At 43.8% G+C, this 18,297-nt stretch overlaps 2 protein-coding genes across 2 annotated transcripts in view; both read left to right on the forward strand.

The window, feature by feature from the left end:
- On the forward strand, positions 1 to 7,550 carry LOC120031801 (ataxin-7-like protein 1). The gene is made up of 5 exons (XM_038977621.1): positions 1 to 19; positions 548 to 691; positions 1,157 to 1,225; positions 4,679 to 4,783; positions 7,450 to 7,550. Exons 1-5 carry the CDS (start codon positions 1 to 3, stop codon positions 7,473 to 7,475), a joined length of 363 nt encoding a protein of 120 aa, XP_038833549.1. The 3' UTR covers positions 7,476 to 7,550.
- Positions 7,544 to 18,297, forward strand: part of LOC120031802 (ataxin-7-like protein 1) — a 21,781-nt gene continuing 11,027 nt past the window's right edge. The window contains exons 1-6 of the mRNA XM_038977622.1: positions 7,544 to 7,559; positions 14,109 to 14,298; positions 14,508 to 14,905; positions 16,311 to 16,393; positions 16,608 to 16,852; positions 17,310 to 17,532. Coding sequence (XP_038833550.1) covers positions 7,544 to 7,559; positions 14,109 to 14,298; positions 14,508 to 14,905; positions 16,311 to 16,393; positions 16,608 to 16,852; positions 17,310 to 17,532 — 1,155 coding nt within the window. The remainder of the gene's footprint in view (positions 7,560 to 14,108; positions 14,299 to 14,507; positions 14,906 to 16,310; positions 16,394 to 16,607; positions 16,853 to 17,309; positions 17,533 to 18,297) is intronic.

Here is an 18,297-nt window from a genome sequence, read left to right on the forward strand (position 1 = left end):
ATGGCGCTGAAGAGCTCTTGTAACAATGTATATGATTCCTATGGCAAATTTGTGATCAGCAAAAGTGATATTTGATATAAAAATGTGTATGGGCAGCAAAGGGTATTTTCTTTGTGTAGTGCAAAAGTGTCCAATATTCTTGTCTGTAGTAAAAGTATTATTGACCGACTAGGATATTGCTGCTTCATAACGACTGCACATGTTGTTGTACGGTATTATACTGTAATATTGCTCATATATTGGTCAAGTGTGCTGTACTTTGGCTATTGCCAGCCTAAAATCTCCCACTGTTACTGAAACATTAACTAAAACATATTGAATATGTAAGACATCGGAATATATTTCAGCAAATAAACAATGGGTGAAATGCAATTTGAGAAAAAACAACACACGTGTCATTTATGTATCAGAAAAACAAACGTTTGAACTTATGAACTTCAGAGGCGCACACACCCCTTTGCAACCTTTCAACTCCTTACCGCCAGAGGCCGAGCGAAGACGGAACATTACGAAAATGACGTCAGGTTGCTCCGCTAGTCTCGTTTAGCTTACTGCGAAGGAGAGGAAAAAAGCAAGCAACAAGAAGGAAGTGCAATGGCGACATTGGATCGCCAACTACCAAATCCGGATACGTTCCTGTGCAAACCTTGGTCAACTTTTATCAGCGCAGCAAAATTACACTATTCTGACAGTAAGTGCACGTCAATTATGTCATCCATTTCTATAAAAATGTCACGTGCGAACAGTGTTGTTGAACTGAGATTGAGTTAGCCAGCCGTGTCCTCCATGCATCTGTCAAAACTGGAAGATAACAACCAAATATTAAGTTAGTTACCAAATGCATAACAAATCGATACAACTCTCATGTTTACGAATGCTCTGTATTCATTTCTCTGATGCATTCTCAATATGTTCGTGATGTACATGGGTTAGTTTACTGCTGTCTGGCCAGGATAACTTTCGTTGCTTGTTGGTGACAGTTTGCTTGATTTATCAAGGCACCTTGTCAGTTAACGTTACAGCTGCGAGCCAGCTATTTATCTAGCTGGACGTAATGACACGTTTCAGCGTGGCGCGCGGGAGATTATTATTTTTTTTTCAACCACCAACTAACCTCTCGTACATTAACTCTAATATGAACCTTATTTTCTTACAGACTCACTCGTCGAAAAGCACTTGAAAGAGCTGTACAACAACTGGGACGGAACTAAACTCCGTAAAGAAGGTAAAGTTGATCAGAACGTGCTGTAGTGACTGTCACCTGAGCCTTGTTCTTGTTCGTGTGGACTGATGATGCTCCAGTTGTCACTCCAGTATTCTTGCCAATGTTCTTGCATATTTTAACACCACGGCCAAACAACAAGGCACAGCCTGTCAACTTCTAAGCTAAGCGATGATCGCAGAATACATATTTCCTAAAACTGTTTATTATGAAGATAACATGTGTTTTATGTATGATCATGAATGTACGCGTTTGTTCATTACAAATGAATTGATATCTAGTGGCATGATATTGGTCAAGCAAGAAATGTCACGCGTGCATGAGTATGTTCCCTTCCTGCTTACCTAGAGTTTGTACCCTAGAGGCTCTTGGCTCCACCTACACTGTACAAATGAGAGGATTTGATAACTAGAGGTTGGTGGGCCACCCAGAGTGACAGACAGGAGCCACACTCAAGTGCAGTACACTTCAGTACTAACTCCCCTGTCTTCAGTTCAGTCAGACTGTGAGTGCCAAAGCAGCCTCTCGCAGTCCCAGTCAGACTGGAATCACCAACATGCTCTGACTGCTGATCCCAGGCCAACACACTGAGACAGAGTAAGATTGACTTGCCCTTTAGACACTGATCTAAGGCCAGTTGTGTTTGCCCTGGACCCCCTAATGGATAAGGTAAGGAGATCCACTCACTCAGTCAGAATGGAGTCTCCCAGTGTTTTTGTTCCCCGGCCAAGAGTCAGGCAGGTTGTGAGACACACACACACACACACACACACACACACACACACACACACACACACACACACACACACACACACACACACACACACAGTCACACCATCAGCTGATGAGGTCACACCATGTGTCAAGCAGACAGTAATAGCTAACTGGCGCTGAAGATGACTGAGTGATGTCATTACAGTCCAATGACCTAATCATCTCTGAGATTAGTGCCAGATAGCGATTATGCCCATTGTTATATGGTAAACTCAGCATTATGCCTCCTCTCCACCACATAGGTCAACAGCTGATGCAGTCTATAATTCAATTCATTATCTGACAATGTTGTTTAGAGGATAAGTGAGACTTGACAATGCACAAATATATAGAAAAATGTTATCCCCGCTTTAAACTATTTTCTCAGCGGGTGTCTGACAGACAGTGTGTTTCTCTCTCTGCCTGGGTAGCGCTCATTCACGAAAGACAGATTGTTTTAGCAGCAGTGTTTTGGCAGTTTCTGTCGTTTTGGCAGGCGAGCGCGGGAGTAAGCTACACACTGTTCTCATTTGTCTTGGCAGAGACCGATGAGAAAAAAAAATGCTGCTTTTATAAGTACTATACTCGTTGTTTTTGGTTTAGGGATGGACATTTGAAATAATTTCACTATTAGAATAATATCAGGATTTTTTTCTCTCGGATATCTGGATAGTCGGAATACATGTTTAAAACATTATTTATTTTTTTACTTATGTTTTTAGTAGGAGGAATGACCTGTGTGTGTGTGTGTGTGAGAGAGAGACTGCGAGAGAGACTAAAAAGTAGCCACGCTGGCCCGTGCGCGTTAGACAATCTTGTAACAGTTAGCTGCTGCTTATTCCTCATGCCATGACTGCTTGTTTTGACTGCATCATATCGATGTACAGAAGATAGCTAAGCTAGCTAGCTAAATTAGCCAACTAGGTAACTAGCTAACTGAGGCTACAGTTACTGCACTCCTCGTCCTTGTAAATACATGGCAACACCATGATTCAGATTGAACAACAGCCTACCTCTTGGTTGTTTGTTGTAGCCCACTCCTTCTTATTTAGCTAACTTTTAATTCTGTCATTGTAATTCCATTTTGCATTGATTATCTCACTTCACTTGCTACACTTGGAACCTCTGACTGTAGAGCAGCTTTGATTGGCCGACAAAATCAACAAGCGTGAAACGTGTGTAGGCTACCGTCATAGACGGCTACAGGTGTCTTTTTAAAAATCTTTTTTTTTAATGGGGTGAACGTCATAAACACTACTTTTTAAAAGTTGGTTGTTTTATTAAATTAAACCATTTCCAATGTCATCCTTGTATTTAACAATGTCACATGGATAATTAAATGTACATACAAAGCATTTTCATTGTTAATTGTTAATAAATAGTGCGGCAAGTAGCCTAGAAGTTAAAAGTGTTGGGCCAGTAACCGAAAAGTCGCTGGTTCGAATCCCCGAGCCAGGTGAAAAATCTGTCTGTGCCCTGTGCAGCTGCTACTACTGTTAAACCTTTGGACGCCATCTACCGTAGTGACCTTCGATTTGTTACAGGTGACACTTTTGGTACTCATCACTGCATCCTATATCGAAAGGCAGCTGGACTTCACTAAAGACATAGATTTCTACATTTCATAAACTTCCATCTTATCTAACTTTGCTGTTGAAGTATAGACACCCGAGTTGCCTAACCTGTTCACAGGATTGGTTAACTCTTGAGGTTCCTAGGATCTCCACCGAACTAGGTAAATCTGCTTTTGGTTTTAATGTACCGTATTGCTGGATAAAATCCATTTCATCTTGATGTTCTGGTACAGTTTAGAGTATTGATCAGGGATTTATTTGTGGAGGGATGTAACTGTTTTTCTTAGTGATTTGTGATGTCCAATGACTGTGTTTTTGTATTTTAATGTGTATATGTATATATATATATATATATATTTGTTTATGTTGATCCCCATTTAGTTTTTGCAGAAGCAGCAGCTCCTCTTCCTGGGGTCCACACAAAACACAGAACATGACAAGTAACAAAACACTGATAGGCCGGTGGACAAGGACAGTCGCACACATCTTAAAATACAAAGATATACAATCGATCAGCAGGCATTATTGTATGTTTAGTGCTAGCCAGAGTGATGCTTCAGTCCTCACTTCCATGAGACCTTGACTGGCTCTGAGGCTGCATTCTCCTTCTCCCCAAAGTGTACACTTGTGGAGAATTGGGACGCAACCAAAGATCTCCTGACGGTCCGGGACAGCATGAGTACCGCCTCAGTTAGATACCCGCCAAGCATGACTGGCCTCGTATCTATTCCAGTCGACAGGTCAAGGCGAAGACGAACCCAATCCTCAGTTTTCTCACAGGTTGATGTTTATCGTCATGAGTTTTGTCCTGGAGGCAGCACTGAGCGATTTCCCGTTAGTTAGTTGTATGCATTGTGGGTAAGGTGAGGGTTAAGTTTAAAATGGGATTTGATGACTTTGTGGCACTCTGCAGAGCTGTCTCCAGAGCAAGATTCACGACGAAAAACGTGTTTGGAAGTAGGAAGATACATTTTGATTGGATCAGCTCAACCCCCCCCCCCCCCCCCCCCCCCCCCAAACATTAACCATGGGAGGAAACAACAAGCTGCCCTTAGATCAATGTCAGTGCAGCTTTCTGATCCTTCTCCTAGCTCACCCCTGTCCCTGTTCCCGTCTCTGTCTCCTGCAGAGATGCACGTGTTTGGACAGTTTCCCAACCAGGAGGATTTCTGTCTCGTCGTCTGCAATGTCTGCAACCAAGTGGTCAAACCCCAGGGCATCCTCACGCACTACGGTAAGAACCCTAACCGCTACACACTACCCACTACCCAAACACACTACAGTAAGAACCCTAACTCTAGCCCATCACAGTAAGAGCCCCCCAACATTGGTCAGTGCTGGACCAAATCCAAATCACATTTTATTTGTCACATGCTTCATAGACAACAGGTGTAGACTAACAGTGAAATGGTTACTTACGGGTCCTTTTCCAACAATGCAGAGTTAAAGTTAAAATAATAAATAATTGAAAACCAGCTCTTGTCGGTCCGTTTGCTTACGTTCTCGTTGATCCCCAGTGAGCGGAGCGCGCTTACATCTGCTGCTGGCTGGCTGCACATGTCCTAGAGCGAGGAGTCTGTCTGTGCCAAGAGACAGGCAAAACACACATGCATATGCCCACACACGCACGCCCCCTTGAGTGCTCTCTCCTGCCCCCTGCAGGTTGCTGCGCCCAGCTGCAGTCCTCTCAGACAGGACCTAGACTTTTTCCTAACCACTTAAATGGTTATAACGCATGTAAATCTGACCTTAGATCTGTGGTTAGGGGAAACAGGAAAGCTTCCTCTCACAACAGCTGCTCACTGACAGGCTCTGAGGAGGTCAGGTCTGCTCAGGGGTCAATGCCTTTCAGCTATGCTCCTCCAGCTCTAGTGTGTGTGTGTGTATGGAGAAATACTATTTCTGCCAGCCAGGCTGCTGGAGTCAGACACATCTGTAGCTGGCGGCGGAGGCTGATTAAGCAGTTTAACGGAAAAGCTTTTGTGTGCTATTCAGAGGTGGGGTGTGTGTCATTCTGAGAATGTCTGTGTGCTAGATTGTTATTCATAGTGTGTGTGTGTGTTGTTGTCTGGTGACTGCCCTTATGGTCCTGGATTAATGGAGCTCCTTGGCGGCTCTGTCCTCTCAGCTTAGTTTCGTTTCCTGACTTTGATGTGTGGGCTGGCACTCACTGCAGTGCAGTGTGTTGGCGAGGCAGTTAGTTGCTTGTGTGCTTGCTTTGGTTCCAGTGTGGGCAGTTGTTGTGTGTTGTGTTGGAGCAGCTGCAGTGATTGTGTGTGTGTGGTTTCGTGTAGTGTTAATTTGTGCTGCGTTGTGTGTGTCACGTTATGAAATGTATTGGCTGTTGCAGAAGGGTTTGGCTCTTCACTCTCTCTCTCCTCTCTCTTTGTCTCTCTCTCTACACTCTCTCCTCTCCTCTCTCTTTGTCTCTCTCTCTATGTGGTGGGTGTCTTCCTCTAGCGCTGGCGGTGCGGATGTAAACAAACCCAGCTGAGCTCTGAGAAGCTGGCGCTGAGTTTCCTACTTCCTGTGGTTGCTAGCCTCACAGGGCTCTCACGCTAGCCACCGTTTCGCTCGCTTGGCAATGTCATGGCAACGGGCTTGAGGGAGTAGGTAGTCGTTGCCCCTAACCACTGATAAACACTAACCACTGATACAGGGTCAGGTAGTTTTAAAACCCCTTAATCATGTTTTTAAGGTTAGGATAGGGTATTTTGACCCTAGATCTATGTTAGGTGCCTTGCCTTGCTATGTTGTTGTCTTAGGTCTCTCTTTATGTAGTGTTGCATTGTCTCTCTTGTTGTGATGTGTGTTTTGTCCTATATTTATATTGTATTTATTTATTTTAATCCCTGTCCCCGCAGGAGGCCTTTTGCCTGTTGGTAGGCCGTCATTGTAAATAAGAATTTGTTTCTTAACTGAGTTGCCTAGTTAAATAAAGGTTAAATAAAAAAATGAAAGGTGGTAACTTCTACCTTGGAAGGGGAGAAGCACAAGACATAGACTTGGGTGCATTGTTAGATGTACGCTAAACTACAGTTGTAAGTAACCAATCTGTGTGTGAATCTGGATGGGCTGCTGTGTAACTGCTGCTGCTACTACTACTACATACCTGAATGAGGTGGACTTTGGTCCTAGCTCCCAATACAGCTGCCCCACTGCTTTACCTTGCCTATTTACTCACCTGCACACACACCTGCCTGCCGGACGCAGTTACACGCTCGAACATACGCACACACACGACTGCCGCCTGGCGTACACACACACACACACACACACACACACACACACACACACACACACACACACACACACAGAGGCCTTGACGCCTGCTTAATCTGTGTGCTCATTCATCCGTATTGTTCTAACGAGCTGTTGGTATTTCAGCACTCATTGGCAGGGTCAGGCAATCTCCCTGTCATTCCCACACACTGTCATCTTATTGGCTCCTCACACTGTCAGTCACTAAACTGTGACCAACGAGACAGATTCTGTGGAGTGGGTGATACAGCCTGTCAGACAGTAATTGGCTGGGGACAGTTGGCAGGATGGCTGTGGTGCCGGGGCCAAGTCTATTTAGGAAATTGCCAGGGCAGAACAAAGATGTTGATTGCAAAATGAATAATCGTGAAGTGTTTTATTTGCTGACAGTGATATAATGCATTATTCTATCCCCACTGCACAGTTCACAGGCTTTCCACAAACATTTCAGTGCAAAGTCTGCATGAGTAGTAGATCTACAATAAGCATTTAATGAGGTGTGTGCGTGCGAGAGCACGTGTGACATGTGGGTGTGCGAGAGTGGGAGGACGTGTTTGTGTGTGGGTGGGTGTGCGAGACCGCGTGGGAGCGCCCGTGTGGCTGTGTTGTGTTTTTGACATGTCCCTCTGTCCTGATTAGGTGTCTGGGGAGTAGAGTCCCAGTGAGGCAGAGAGAGTAAAGGACCCCCCCACCTCCTCCTCCTCCTCCTCCTCACCCCCCCCCTCCCAAAGACATGCATAGCCAGAACCGTAAGTCTCCTCTCCTTCAGTCCTCCTTCCTTCCTTCCTTCTCTATCCTCTCCTCTCCTCTCTCTGTCTCTCTCCAATGCACTCTACTGCAAAATGGATCACAGTGTTTCAGACTAATTTTTTCACTTGGTGGCACCAGCTCATGATTCGGTCGCACCCATAAAAAGAACGTTGTCACGCAATATACAGTCGTGGCCAAAAGTTTTGAGAATGACACAAATATAAATTTTCACAAAGTCTGCTGCCTCAGTTTGTATGATGGCAATTTGCATAAACTCCAGAATGTTATGAAGAGTGATCAGATGAATTGCAATCAGATGAGAATCAGATGAAGAGTGATCAGATGAAGTCCCTCTTTGCCATGCGATTATTGCAAATATTGCTGCCAGTAAGATTGCACCTAAATCAACCATTTATCGGATCATCAAGAACTTCAAGGAGAGCGGTTCAATTGTTGTGAAGAAGGCTTCAGGGCGCCCAAGAAAGTCCAGCAAGCTGCGGGATCGGGGCACCACCAGTACAGAGCTTGCTCAGGAATGGCAGCAGACAGGTGTGAGTGCATCTGCATGCACAGTGAGGTAAAGACTTTTGGAGGATGGCCTGGTGTCAAGAGGGGCAGCAAAGAAGCCACTTCTCTCCAGGAAAAACATCAGGGACAGACTGATATTCTGCAAAAGGTACAGGGATTGGACTGCTGAGGACTGGGGTAAAGTCATTTTCTCTGATGATTCCCCTTTCCAATTGTTTGGGGCATCCAGAAAAAAGCTTGTCCGGAGAAGACAAGGTGAGCGCTACCATCAGTTCTGTGTCATGCCAACAGTAAAGCATCCTGAGACCATTAATGTGTGGGGTTGCTTCTCAGCCAAGGGAGTGGGCTCACTCACAATTTTGCCTAAGAACACAGCCATGAATAAAGAATGGTACCAACACATCCTCCGAGAGCAACTTCTCCCAACCATCCAGGAACAGTTTGGTGGAGAACAATGCCTTTTCCAGCATGACGGAGCACCTTGCCATAAGGCAAAAGTGATAACTAAGTGGCTCGGGGAACAAAACATCGATATTTTGGGTCCATGGCCAGGAAACTCCCCAGACCTTAATCCCATTGAGAACTTGTGGTCAATCCTCAAGAGGCAGGTGGACAAACAAAAACCCACAAATTCTGACAAACTCCAAGCATTGATTATGCAAGAATGGGCTGCCATCCGTCAGGATGTGGCCCAGAAGTTAATTGACAGCATGCCAGGGAGGATTGCAGAGGTCTTGAAAAAGAAGGGTCAACACTGCAAATATTGACTCTTTGCATCAACTTCTTGTAATTGTCAATAAAAGCCTTTGACACCTATGAAATGCTTGTAATTATACTTCAGTATTCCATAGTAACATCTGACAAAAATATCTAAAGACACTGAAGCAGCAAACTTTGTGGAAATTAATATTTGTGTCATTCTGAAAACTTTTGGCCACGACTGTACAGTACCGTTCAAAAGTTTGGACACACCTACTCATTCCAGGTTTTTTCTTTATTTGTACTATTTTCTACATTCTAGAATAATAGTGAAGACATCAAAACTATGAAATAACACATATGTTTTATATTTGAGATTCTTCCAAGTAGCCACCCTTTGCCTTGATGACAGCTTTGCACACTCTTGGCATTCTCTCAACCAGCTTCATGAGGTAGTCACCTGGAATGCATTTCATTTAACAGGTGTGCCATGTTAAAAGTTAATTTGTGGAATTTCTTTCCTTAATGTGTGTGTTTACAAGGTAGTGGTGATATACAGAAGATAACCCTATTTGGTAAAAGATCTGGTCCATATTATGGCAACAACACCTCAAATAAGCAAAGAGAAACAACAGTCTATCATTATTTTAAGACATGAAGGTCAGTCGATACTAAAAATGTCAAGAACTTTCAAAGTTTCTTCAAGTGCAGTCGCAAAAACCCTCAAGCGCTATGATGAAACTGGCTCTCATGAGGACCTCCACAGGAAAGGAAGCCCCAGAGTTACCTCTGCGGCAGAGGATAAGTTCATTGGATTTACCAGCCTCAGAAATTGCAGCCCAAATAAATGCTTCACAGAGTTCAAGTAACAGACACATCTCAACATCAACTGTTCAGAGGAGACTGCATGAATCAGGCCTTCATGGTCGAATTGCTGCAAAGAAACCATTACTAAAGAACACCAATAAGAAGAAGAGGCTGCTTGGGCCAAGAAACTTGAGCAATGGACATTAGACCGGTGGAAATCTGTCCTTTGTTCTGATGAGTCCAAATTTGAGATTTTGGGTTCCAATCGCCATGTCTTTATGAGACGCAGAGTAGGTGAACGGATGATCTCTGCATGTGTGGTTCCCACCGTGAAGCATGGAGGAGGTGTGGTGGTGCTTTGCTGGTGACTCTGTCCGTGATTTATTTAGAATTCAAGGCACACTTAACCAGCATGGCTACCACAGTATTCTGCAGCGATACGCCATCCCATCTGGTTTACGCTTAGTGGGACTATCATTTGTTTTTCAACAGCACAATGACCCAACATACCTCCAGGCTGTGTAAGGGCTATTTGACCAAGAAGGAGAGTAATGGAGTGCTGCATCAGATGACCTGGCCTCCACAATCCCCCGAGCTCAACCCAATTTAGATGGTTTTGGATGAGTTGGACTGCAGAGTGAAGGAAAGGCAGCCTACAAGTGTTCAGCATATGTGGGAACTCCTTCAAGACTGTTGGAAAAGCATTCCAGGTGAAGCTGGTTTGGAGAGTGCCAAGAGTGTGGAAAGCTGTCAAGGCAAAGGTTGACTACTTTGAAGAATATAAAATATATTGTTTAACACTTTTTTGTTGTTGGTTAGTACATGATTCCATATGTGTTATTTCATAGTGTTGATGCCTTTACTATTATTCTGCAATGTAGAAAATGGTAAAGAGTAGGTGTCTAAACCTTTGACTGGTGCTAATTCCCAGTGCTTTATTAATACGTGTAATAGGCTCCTACCATTCAAGAAATAAGTTGTTTCATCCAACATGTCCAAGCAGGAATGCATGATTCAAGATATTTTGATGTGCAACCTAATCCAGTGATTGTCATGGATTTTGGGTTGACAATTAGGATATTGATATATTTTACTGTCAAAATAGGGCTCCAGATGTTCTTTTTTATTTATTTTATTTTATGGAGATGTAGACAAATTCATCTTTATATGCATTAAGGGACAGTTAGAAAATTACTAGGGGGTGGGGGTAACTTTCTTTGCTTTGTTCTGGGCTCCTATTCGTCACACTTGATATTTGCCTTTCCAAAGGCCGCGAAACAACATGTTTCCTTGCCCATGATGAGGCTTTTTATCAGTGTAATTGACCTCACAATAAGCCAGTGTCGAGTAACTTCCATGACAGCTTTGTGGTGCTGAAATGGGAAGCGGCAGCCGCTGTGCAATCAATCAGGAGGTGGAAAGCACATGGTGCTGAAGTTACGCTAATTTGAGTAATTTTTTTGTTGTTGAAAACATTTCACTAATTAACTAACAACGAAGGCTTTGTGTTGGAGCCTATTTCTTCCTATTTAAGAAATAAGAGGTAGGCCTACCTGTTTGGCCGACAATTATACGCTATGTTTAGATTTGTCGGACAATTCCTTCAATTGTGTCACCACTCCTTAAATACCTCTGTGTCCGTGAAGGGCTTTGTATGTTAAGTTAAAACCATTAAGGGGGCAGGTCTATGTGAGGGTATACCATAGCCTACTTTTTGTTAAAGAAAATTGCAAAAAGCCTTGTTAGTTTAAGATTTTGAAGAAGTCAAAACTGATCTTTTAACAGCGCTTTTCTCTGATGCTAGAAACGAGCCACAAAATGGTACGAGAAAGACGAGTCTCTTGCGTATGGGAATATCTTCGGTTTGCCTCTGATATTCAGAGGCTGAGCTGCGAATTTCTTTAGCCTCAAAGTCCAAAAATGTACTTTGCTAGGGAAGTAATCTAGTAGGCCTACAATGTGTAACTCTGTTGCTATCAATTGAGCTATTCACTTTCTGTAAAAGAGGAGTTTAAACCCAGGCAGCTTTTAAGGATGCACTTGTAACTAGGGTTGGTCGATATTCTGGTAGTATCGTCTATCGAGGATGATTGACAGCCATTGTCGATGGTGACGACATCATAATGTGACAGACGATATCTAACCTATTTCAACTTGACTGGCCGTATTAAAGAGATAAGCGGAGTCAGGTGGTGCACAGCAGGCCAGTGCATAGGTGACATTCCGAGGAAACTGTCTATATTCCTATTTGCTGTAGCCTATTTCAATGAATACCTTATATTTACAGAATGCAAGAGAACAATGTAGACATGGCCTAGTTTCAACAAAGCGGCACTAAATGTCCAGTCAGAAAACTCTCTCTCCAATAGTGGATGATTTCTCCCACCGTGCTATTTCATGTTCAGACAATTAATATATCTAACGGAGTTCTCAAAATTTTACGTTTTTTTTTTTTAATAACCTACAAATATGGTAGGCCTAAGGTAATATTGAGAGGGATACAGTGCCTTCAGAAAGTATTCACACCCCTTGACTTTTTCCACATTTTGTTGTTACAAAGTGGAATTAAAATGGATTTAATTGTCTACAACAAGTAGTCTACAACAAATAGCCTGTCAACGTGGAAGAAAAATTCGAATGTTTTTTAAAAAAAATATGAAAAATAAAACGCTATCTTGATTAGATAAGAATTCAACCCCCAGAGTCAATACATGTTAGAATCACCTTTGGCAGTGATTACAGCTGCGAGTCTTTCTGGGTAAGTCTCTAAGAGCTTTGGATTGCGCAACATTTGCAAATATTTCTTGAAAAAGTCTTCAAGTGGTGTCACTTTGACAACCATTCAGGTCTTGCCATAGATTTTCACGCATATTTAAGTCAAAACTGTAACTCGGCTACTCAGGACCATTCACTGTCTTCTTGGTAAGTAACTCCAGTGAAGATTTGGCCTTGTGATTTAGGTTATTGTCCTGCTGACAGGTTCAATCGTCTCCCAGTGTCTGGTGGAAAGCAGACTGAACCAGGTTGTCCTCTAGGATTTTGCCTGTGCTTAGCACCATTCCGTTTCTTTTTTTATCATGAAAAACGTCTCACTCCTTAATGATTACAAGCATAACCATAACATTATGCAGCCACCACTATGCTTGAAAAAATGGTGAGTAATGTGTTATATTGGATTTGCCCCAAACAACTTTGTATTCAGGACAAAAAGTGAATCGCTTTGCCATATTTTTTGCATTATTACTTTAGTGCCTTGTATTCTGTACAGGTTTCCTTATTTTCACTCTGTCATTTAGGTTAGTATTGTGGAGTAACTACAATGTTGTTGATCCATCCTCAGCTTTGTTCTATCACAGCTATTCGACTCTGTAACTGTTTTCAAGTCGCCATTGGCCTCATGGTGAAATCCCTGAGTGGTTTCCTTCCTCTCCGGCAACTGAGTTAGGAAAAACACCTGTATCTTTGTAGTGACTGGGTGTATTGATACACCATCCAAAGTGTAATTAATAACTTCACCATAGTCAAAGGGATATTTAATGTCTGCTTTTTAAAATTTTGCCCATCTAACAATAGGTGCCCTTTTTCTTGCGAGGCATTGGAAAATCTCCCTTGTCTTTGTGGTTGAATCTGTGTTTGAAATTCACTGCTCGACTGCGGGACCTTGCAGATAATTGTATGCGTAGGGTACAGAGATGAGGTAGTCATTCAAAAATCATGTTAAACACTGTTATTGCACACAGAGTGATTCCATGCAACTTATTATTATGTTTACTCCTGTATTTATTTAGGCTTGCCATAACAAAGGGTTAAATACTTATTGACTCAAGACATTTCAGCTTTTCACTTTTAATTCATTTGTAAATATTTTGAAAAATGTTATTCCGCTTTGACATTATGGGGTATTGTGTGTAGGCCAGTGTCAATTTTTGTTACATTTAATCCATGTTAAATTCAGGCTGTAACACAACAAAATGATATCTATAAAAAGCTGAGACTCCTCTCTTCAACATGGACGACAGTAGTTGCTTCTAAAGCTGTGTTGTTCCTGCAATTGGATTTTGAAATGTTTTACAATCGGAACACATTTATATCTCCTGGAGAGGAAAGTGGCTTGCTCATCGCATCATTAGGTCCCAGTGAAACAGGAGCAGGGCAGACACTTACGTTATAGGAATCATGAGTGTAATGTACTTCACTGTTTGACCAAATCGCACTTTTAGCTGCCCAAAAAAGAGGAACGTTTGAGTCAGTGACAATGTAGAATGTGCGGCTCGCACCGATTCGACGACTAATAAAACTCAACTCGTACAGCCAAGTCAAATGGTTGCCGTCTGGAGCCATTTAATCCTTGCAAACATCACAGATCCATTGTGCGAATAACTGACTAGTCTAGATCTACAGCGTTAAGACATTCTCATGATGCTGGGGGTTTTACCAGTTGTGTTCACGCTGTGTATGTTCAGTCTGTGTTTCTCCTGACCCTCTGTGTGTGTGTGTGTGTGTGTGTGTCTCAGAGCGTCGGCACGGCTCCCCGTGTCCCTCCAGGGGTCCAGTGGCCTCTGTGAAGCCCAATGTGGCAGTGTCCCCCACCCCGGGTCCTACTCCCCCTCTGCCCTTCAGGGTCCCCAGAGACTACCCCCACTCCCGCTTCAACAAGGCCCCGCTCGCTGTCTACCCTCCCAAGGGTGTCCGCAGCAAGACATGGTGAGTACACACACTGGCCAAATCTTGTGAACATGCAGAGATTTCCTGCATTGAACCCTGTCATGGTTATTATTATTATGAATTATTATACATTTATTTTAATTTGTAAAAATCCAGAACTTTCCACTCAATCAATTAGCACCCCCCCCCCTCTCTCTCATCCCTCTCTCTTGGTTTATCTGTCGCTCCATCCCTCTTTCTCTCTCCAGTGTGTCGTTGCCGGTAGTGAGTCTGGAGAAGATGCCATGTCTGGGCCGGGCAGAGGGAGGAACACACGTCAGAGTCCACTGCTTTTCTTCCACCCCCTCCTGCTCCTCTCCCTCCTCCCTCCTCCCCTCCCTGACCCCCCCAGCTCCCCTCAGGGGGTCTCAGGAAAAGCTGGTGACCGGTCGCGGCCCCACCACCCCCCCCTCCTCGGTGGACCGCCGGCCCAGCCCGGCCCGCTCTCCCGTGGACAAACGGCCCTCCTCTACCCTATCGCCCCTGGACCACCGCAGACCCTCTGCCTCCCACTCTCCCTCCCTTCGGACCCCTGCAACCCCCTCCCCCCTGGACTGGAAACAGCAGAATGGAACCAAGACCCCCAGGCCTCACAGGAGACTGTCAGGTGAGAACACAGTCTAACCACAGATCTAGGATCAGTTTACCCTACTCCCAATCCTACCTTTTAATCATTATCATGGTCCTGTGTGGCTCAGTTGGTGGAGTGGTGCTTGCAACGCCAATGATCATGGGTTCGATTCCCGCTGGGGCCACCCACAGGGGAAATGTATTAATGCATGATGTTAGTCGCTTTTGGATAAACGCGTCTGCTAAATAGCATATATTATATCTACGGTATTATAATCAGGGATCAAAACTGACCAGAGATCAGCCAACTTCATCCTCCTAGGTGAGAACGTACGATGTATTAATGTACCTTTTATCTGGTATGCAATGTGTATCAACTTAAATTCTTCCACCAGTAACGTGCATATCTATCTAGCACCATAAAGGTCATGGTATAAGTATATAGCCTATGTTTATAAGTGTAAAAGCCCTCCATATTCCTTATCTCCCTTAACCTTTAAAAGCTGCCCAGTGATAGGAGTGATGGGGCATGAACAGATTCATATGATGGGTTAGGAACTTGGCATGGGTGGGGGTTGTTTTGAAAGAAGAGAGACTGATTCTACTGTGGAGGAGACTTCCCTCGTACCTCTCTCTCCAACTCTCCTATCTCTTTGTTCTTCCGCCTCTCTCTCTTTTTCCCTCTTTCTCTTCCTCTCGTCTCTCTTGCCTTTCTCCTTTCTCTCCTCTCTTCCTTTACTCCTCTTTCCCGTCTCTTTTCCCCAGTCTCTCCTCTCTTCCTTTACTCCTCTTTCCCGTCTCTTTTCCCCAGTCTCTCCTCTCTCTCCGTATGTTGTTGTCGCTGTTCTGTGCGTCCCTCCAACTCTATGATTTAGAAGTAAGTGTAATTCATGAGCTACTGCTGCCAAGGCATCTGCTCCTTAAAAACCTTCCCACCGCTTGGGACTCCCAACTGGCCTCATCTACTCTCATCTCCTAAACACATCCTCCTGAGAGAGAGACACACACTTCTCATCTCCCACACAAGCGGTAACACACACGCAGTAACACACACACACACACACACACAGACAGACACTTTTCATCTCCCGCATACACGCACTCAGACACATGAACATACACTCTCATCTCACACACACACACACACACACACACACACACACACCCAACCACTCCCATAACTCAGACTACCTAGCTAGATTATAGAGATTACATGTGGAAGATTATAGGGACAATTGAAGTGTTTAACTCAGGGGAAACTTCTCAGGAGAATTTGAAGTCTACTGTAGGTCTTATAAGACAACTTTGTAAGACACTTCTCTCCTGTCATTCAAGATCTCTTGGCAAAAGATGACTTCGTGGTACTCCGGAAGGCAAAATTCTGAAATCAGCCATGATGACCTGGTTTGATTTTTTTTCTTTTTTCTGTCTGGTGTTTACAGGGAGGGTGTTTGACCCGAACAAGCACTGTGGAGTCCAGGACCCGGAGAGCAAACGATCCTGCACGCGATCACTCACCTGCAAGGTGAGACACACTGACCTCTAACCTCTGACCTCTAACCTCACTTCTCATTGGCTACACAGCTTATTCTGGCCATCAGTACACGTTACTTTATTTTGCCTTGTGTGCTTTATTTTCCTTGATACCAGGGAAAACTCAATTCTAAGTCTCATTTAAATGTGTTTTTATTGCCCTCTTATGCCCACTTCTCTTTGTTATTATATTGTGTTTGTTCCAGACTCACTCCCTGATCCACCGACGGGCCGTCCCAGGCAGGCAGAAAGAGTTTGATATCCTCCTGGCGGAACACAAGGGCAGAGCGAAGGAGAAAGATAAGGCGGGAGGGCAGAGGAGGGAGTCACAGGGGGGCAGTCAGAGCAGCCCTGCCAATGACACTACCCCCTCCACCCTGCCCCCCCACTGCCACAATGGCAGAACCGTCTCTACTCTCAAACTGCGGCTGGCTAATGCACACATACCCAGGTAGGGGGCAGCACTGAGGCCAAAAGTCAATGTATAGCTTCTATTCATTCAATGGAATCGTATACTTGTTATGGATATTTGTTCAATAAAGATGCTGTGTTGGCTTCTCAGGAATATTAGACCAAAGTTGAATATTTGCAAGACATTGTACTGCACTGTTGGAGCTAGTAACATAAGCATTTTGCTGCACCTGCTATAACACCTGCAAATCTGTGTACGCAACCAATTAACTTTGATTTGATTATTTTTTAAATCACTCAGTTCAAACTCACACCACTAGGGGGTGATGTAAACTACTGTTGATAGCAGAATCAGAATCCAAGTGAAACAAGGCGATTTTGACGCTTGTTCGTTTTGTAGGTCATGTTAGTGTCAAGTTCTAAACATTTTCTACCTTTCACTTTTTCTCCTCTTTCTTTCTCTCTTTTTCGCTCTCTCTCTCCCCCTCTGTGTGCAGGGTACCAGGTGGTGGGGGCGCTGCTGTCCTATCCTCCACCCCCGTCCCCCCAGCCTCAACCCAGGACCCCCCAGCCCCTGTCTGGCAGAGGGCAAGAGAGGACAGGGACGGTCGTTTGTCCAGTTATGAGGGCGACCCAGGAACACCGGAGGACCCTGACAGAGACATAGACGGAGACCGACCATCCTGCCACTACTCCCCTCACCACCCTCGACCGCTGGGGGTATGTACCTTTAGTCATTTAACAGACGCTCTTATCCAGGGTCACTTACAGGAGACATTTAGGTTAAGTGCCTTGTCTACACAATATTTAACATTTAAGGTGCAAAAATATGTATAATTTGTAAGAAGGGTGTGTAAGTAATTGCTAAATTTCAGCTGCTTCTAAAATATCTGTAAACTAATAAAGGACTTGTAAATCCTTTATAAAATGTTCCCTTATCTGTCTAACACCCAGACTGAAATCAACCCTACGCCCCTTCCCTAGAGCTAGGAAGATGAACCGAAAACTACCGACACGGACATTGTCCTCTTACAGACGCATTTTGGTTACATCTGTAATTTTCGGTGAATATGCTACACAACGTTCCTTTGGATGTTTTTGTTCTAAAAAACATTATTTTGTCAACAGTAATGTCCGTTAATGTGCTTTCTGCAATGAAAGTACAGTGTCTTCCTAGTCCCTGTTTCGCTACCCGGTCTCACTCCCTTTCCCCACTTTGCGCACCAAGTGAATGGACAGATGCATTCTGATAAGCACAGGCATACAACCACTGATCAACATTTCAAAATGTAATTTTGGGGAAAAACAAAGTTTTTAAAACGTATTTTTCTGTTGTTAAAAAATAGGACATTCTCAGCTTTATGTGAGCATATTTGTTCCTCAGCTCTCAATATTGAGGAAATAACACCACTTTACAGTATCTAATTGAGATGATGTGCTGACGGAACGTGCCATTTGCAGTCAATACATCAAGTATTGATGCCT

This window comes from Salvelinus namaycush, chromosome 38 (assembly GCF_016432855.1).
Source record: "Salvelinus namaycush isolate Seneca chromosome 38, SaNama_1.0, whole genome shotgun sequence".
Lineage (NCBI taxonomy): Eukaryota > Metazoa > Chordata > Actinopteri > Salmoniformes > Salmonidae > Salvelinus > Salvelinus namaycush.

Excerpts from the sequence above, each read along its gene's own strand:
- LOC120031801 (XM_038977621.1), top strand. Across the intron at positions 692-1,156 it reads AAAATTACACTATTCTGACA|ACTCACTCGTCGAAAAGCAC; the intron begins GTAAGTGCACGT and ends ATTTTCTTACAG. Across the intron at positions 1,226-4,678 it reads AACTAAACTCCGTAAAGAAG|AGATGCACGTGTTTGGACAG; the intron begins GTAAAGTTGATC and ends TGTCTCCTGCAG.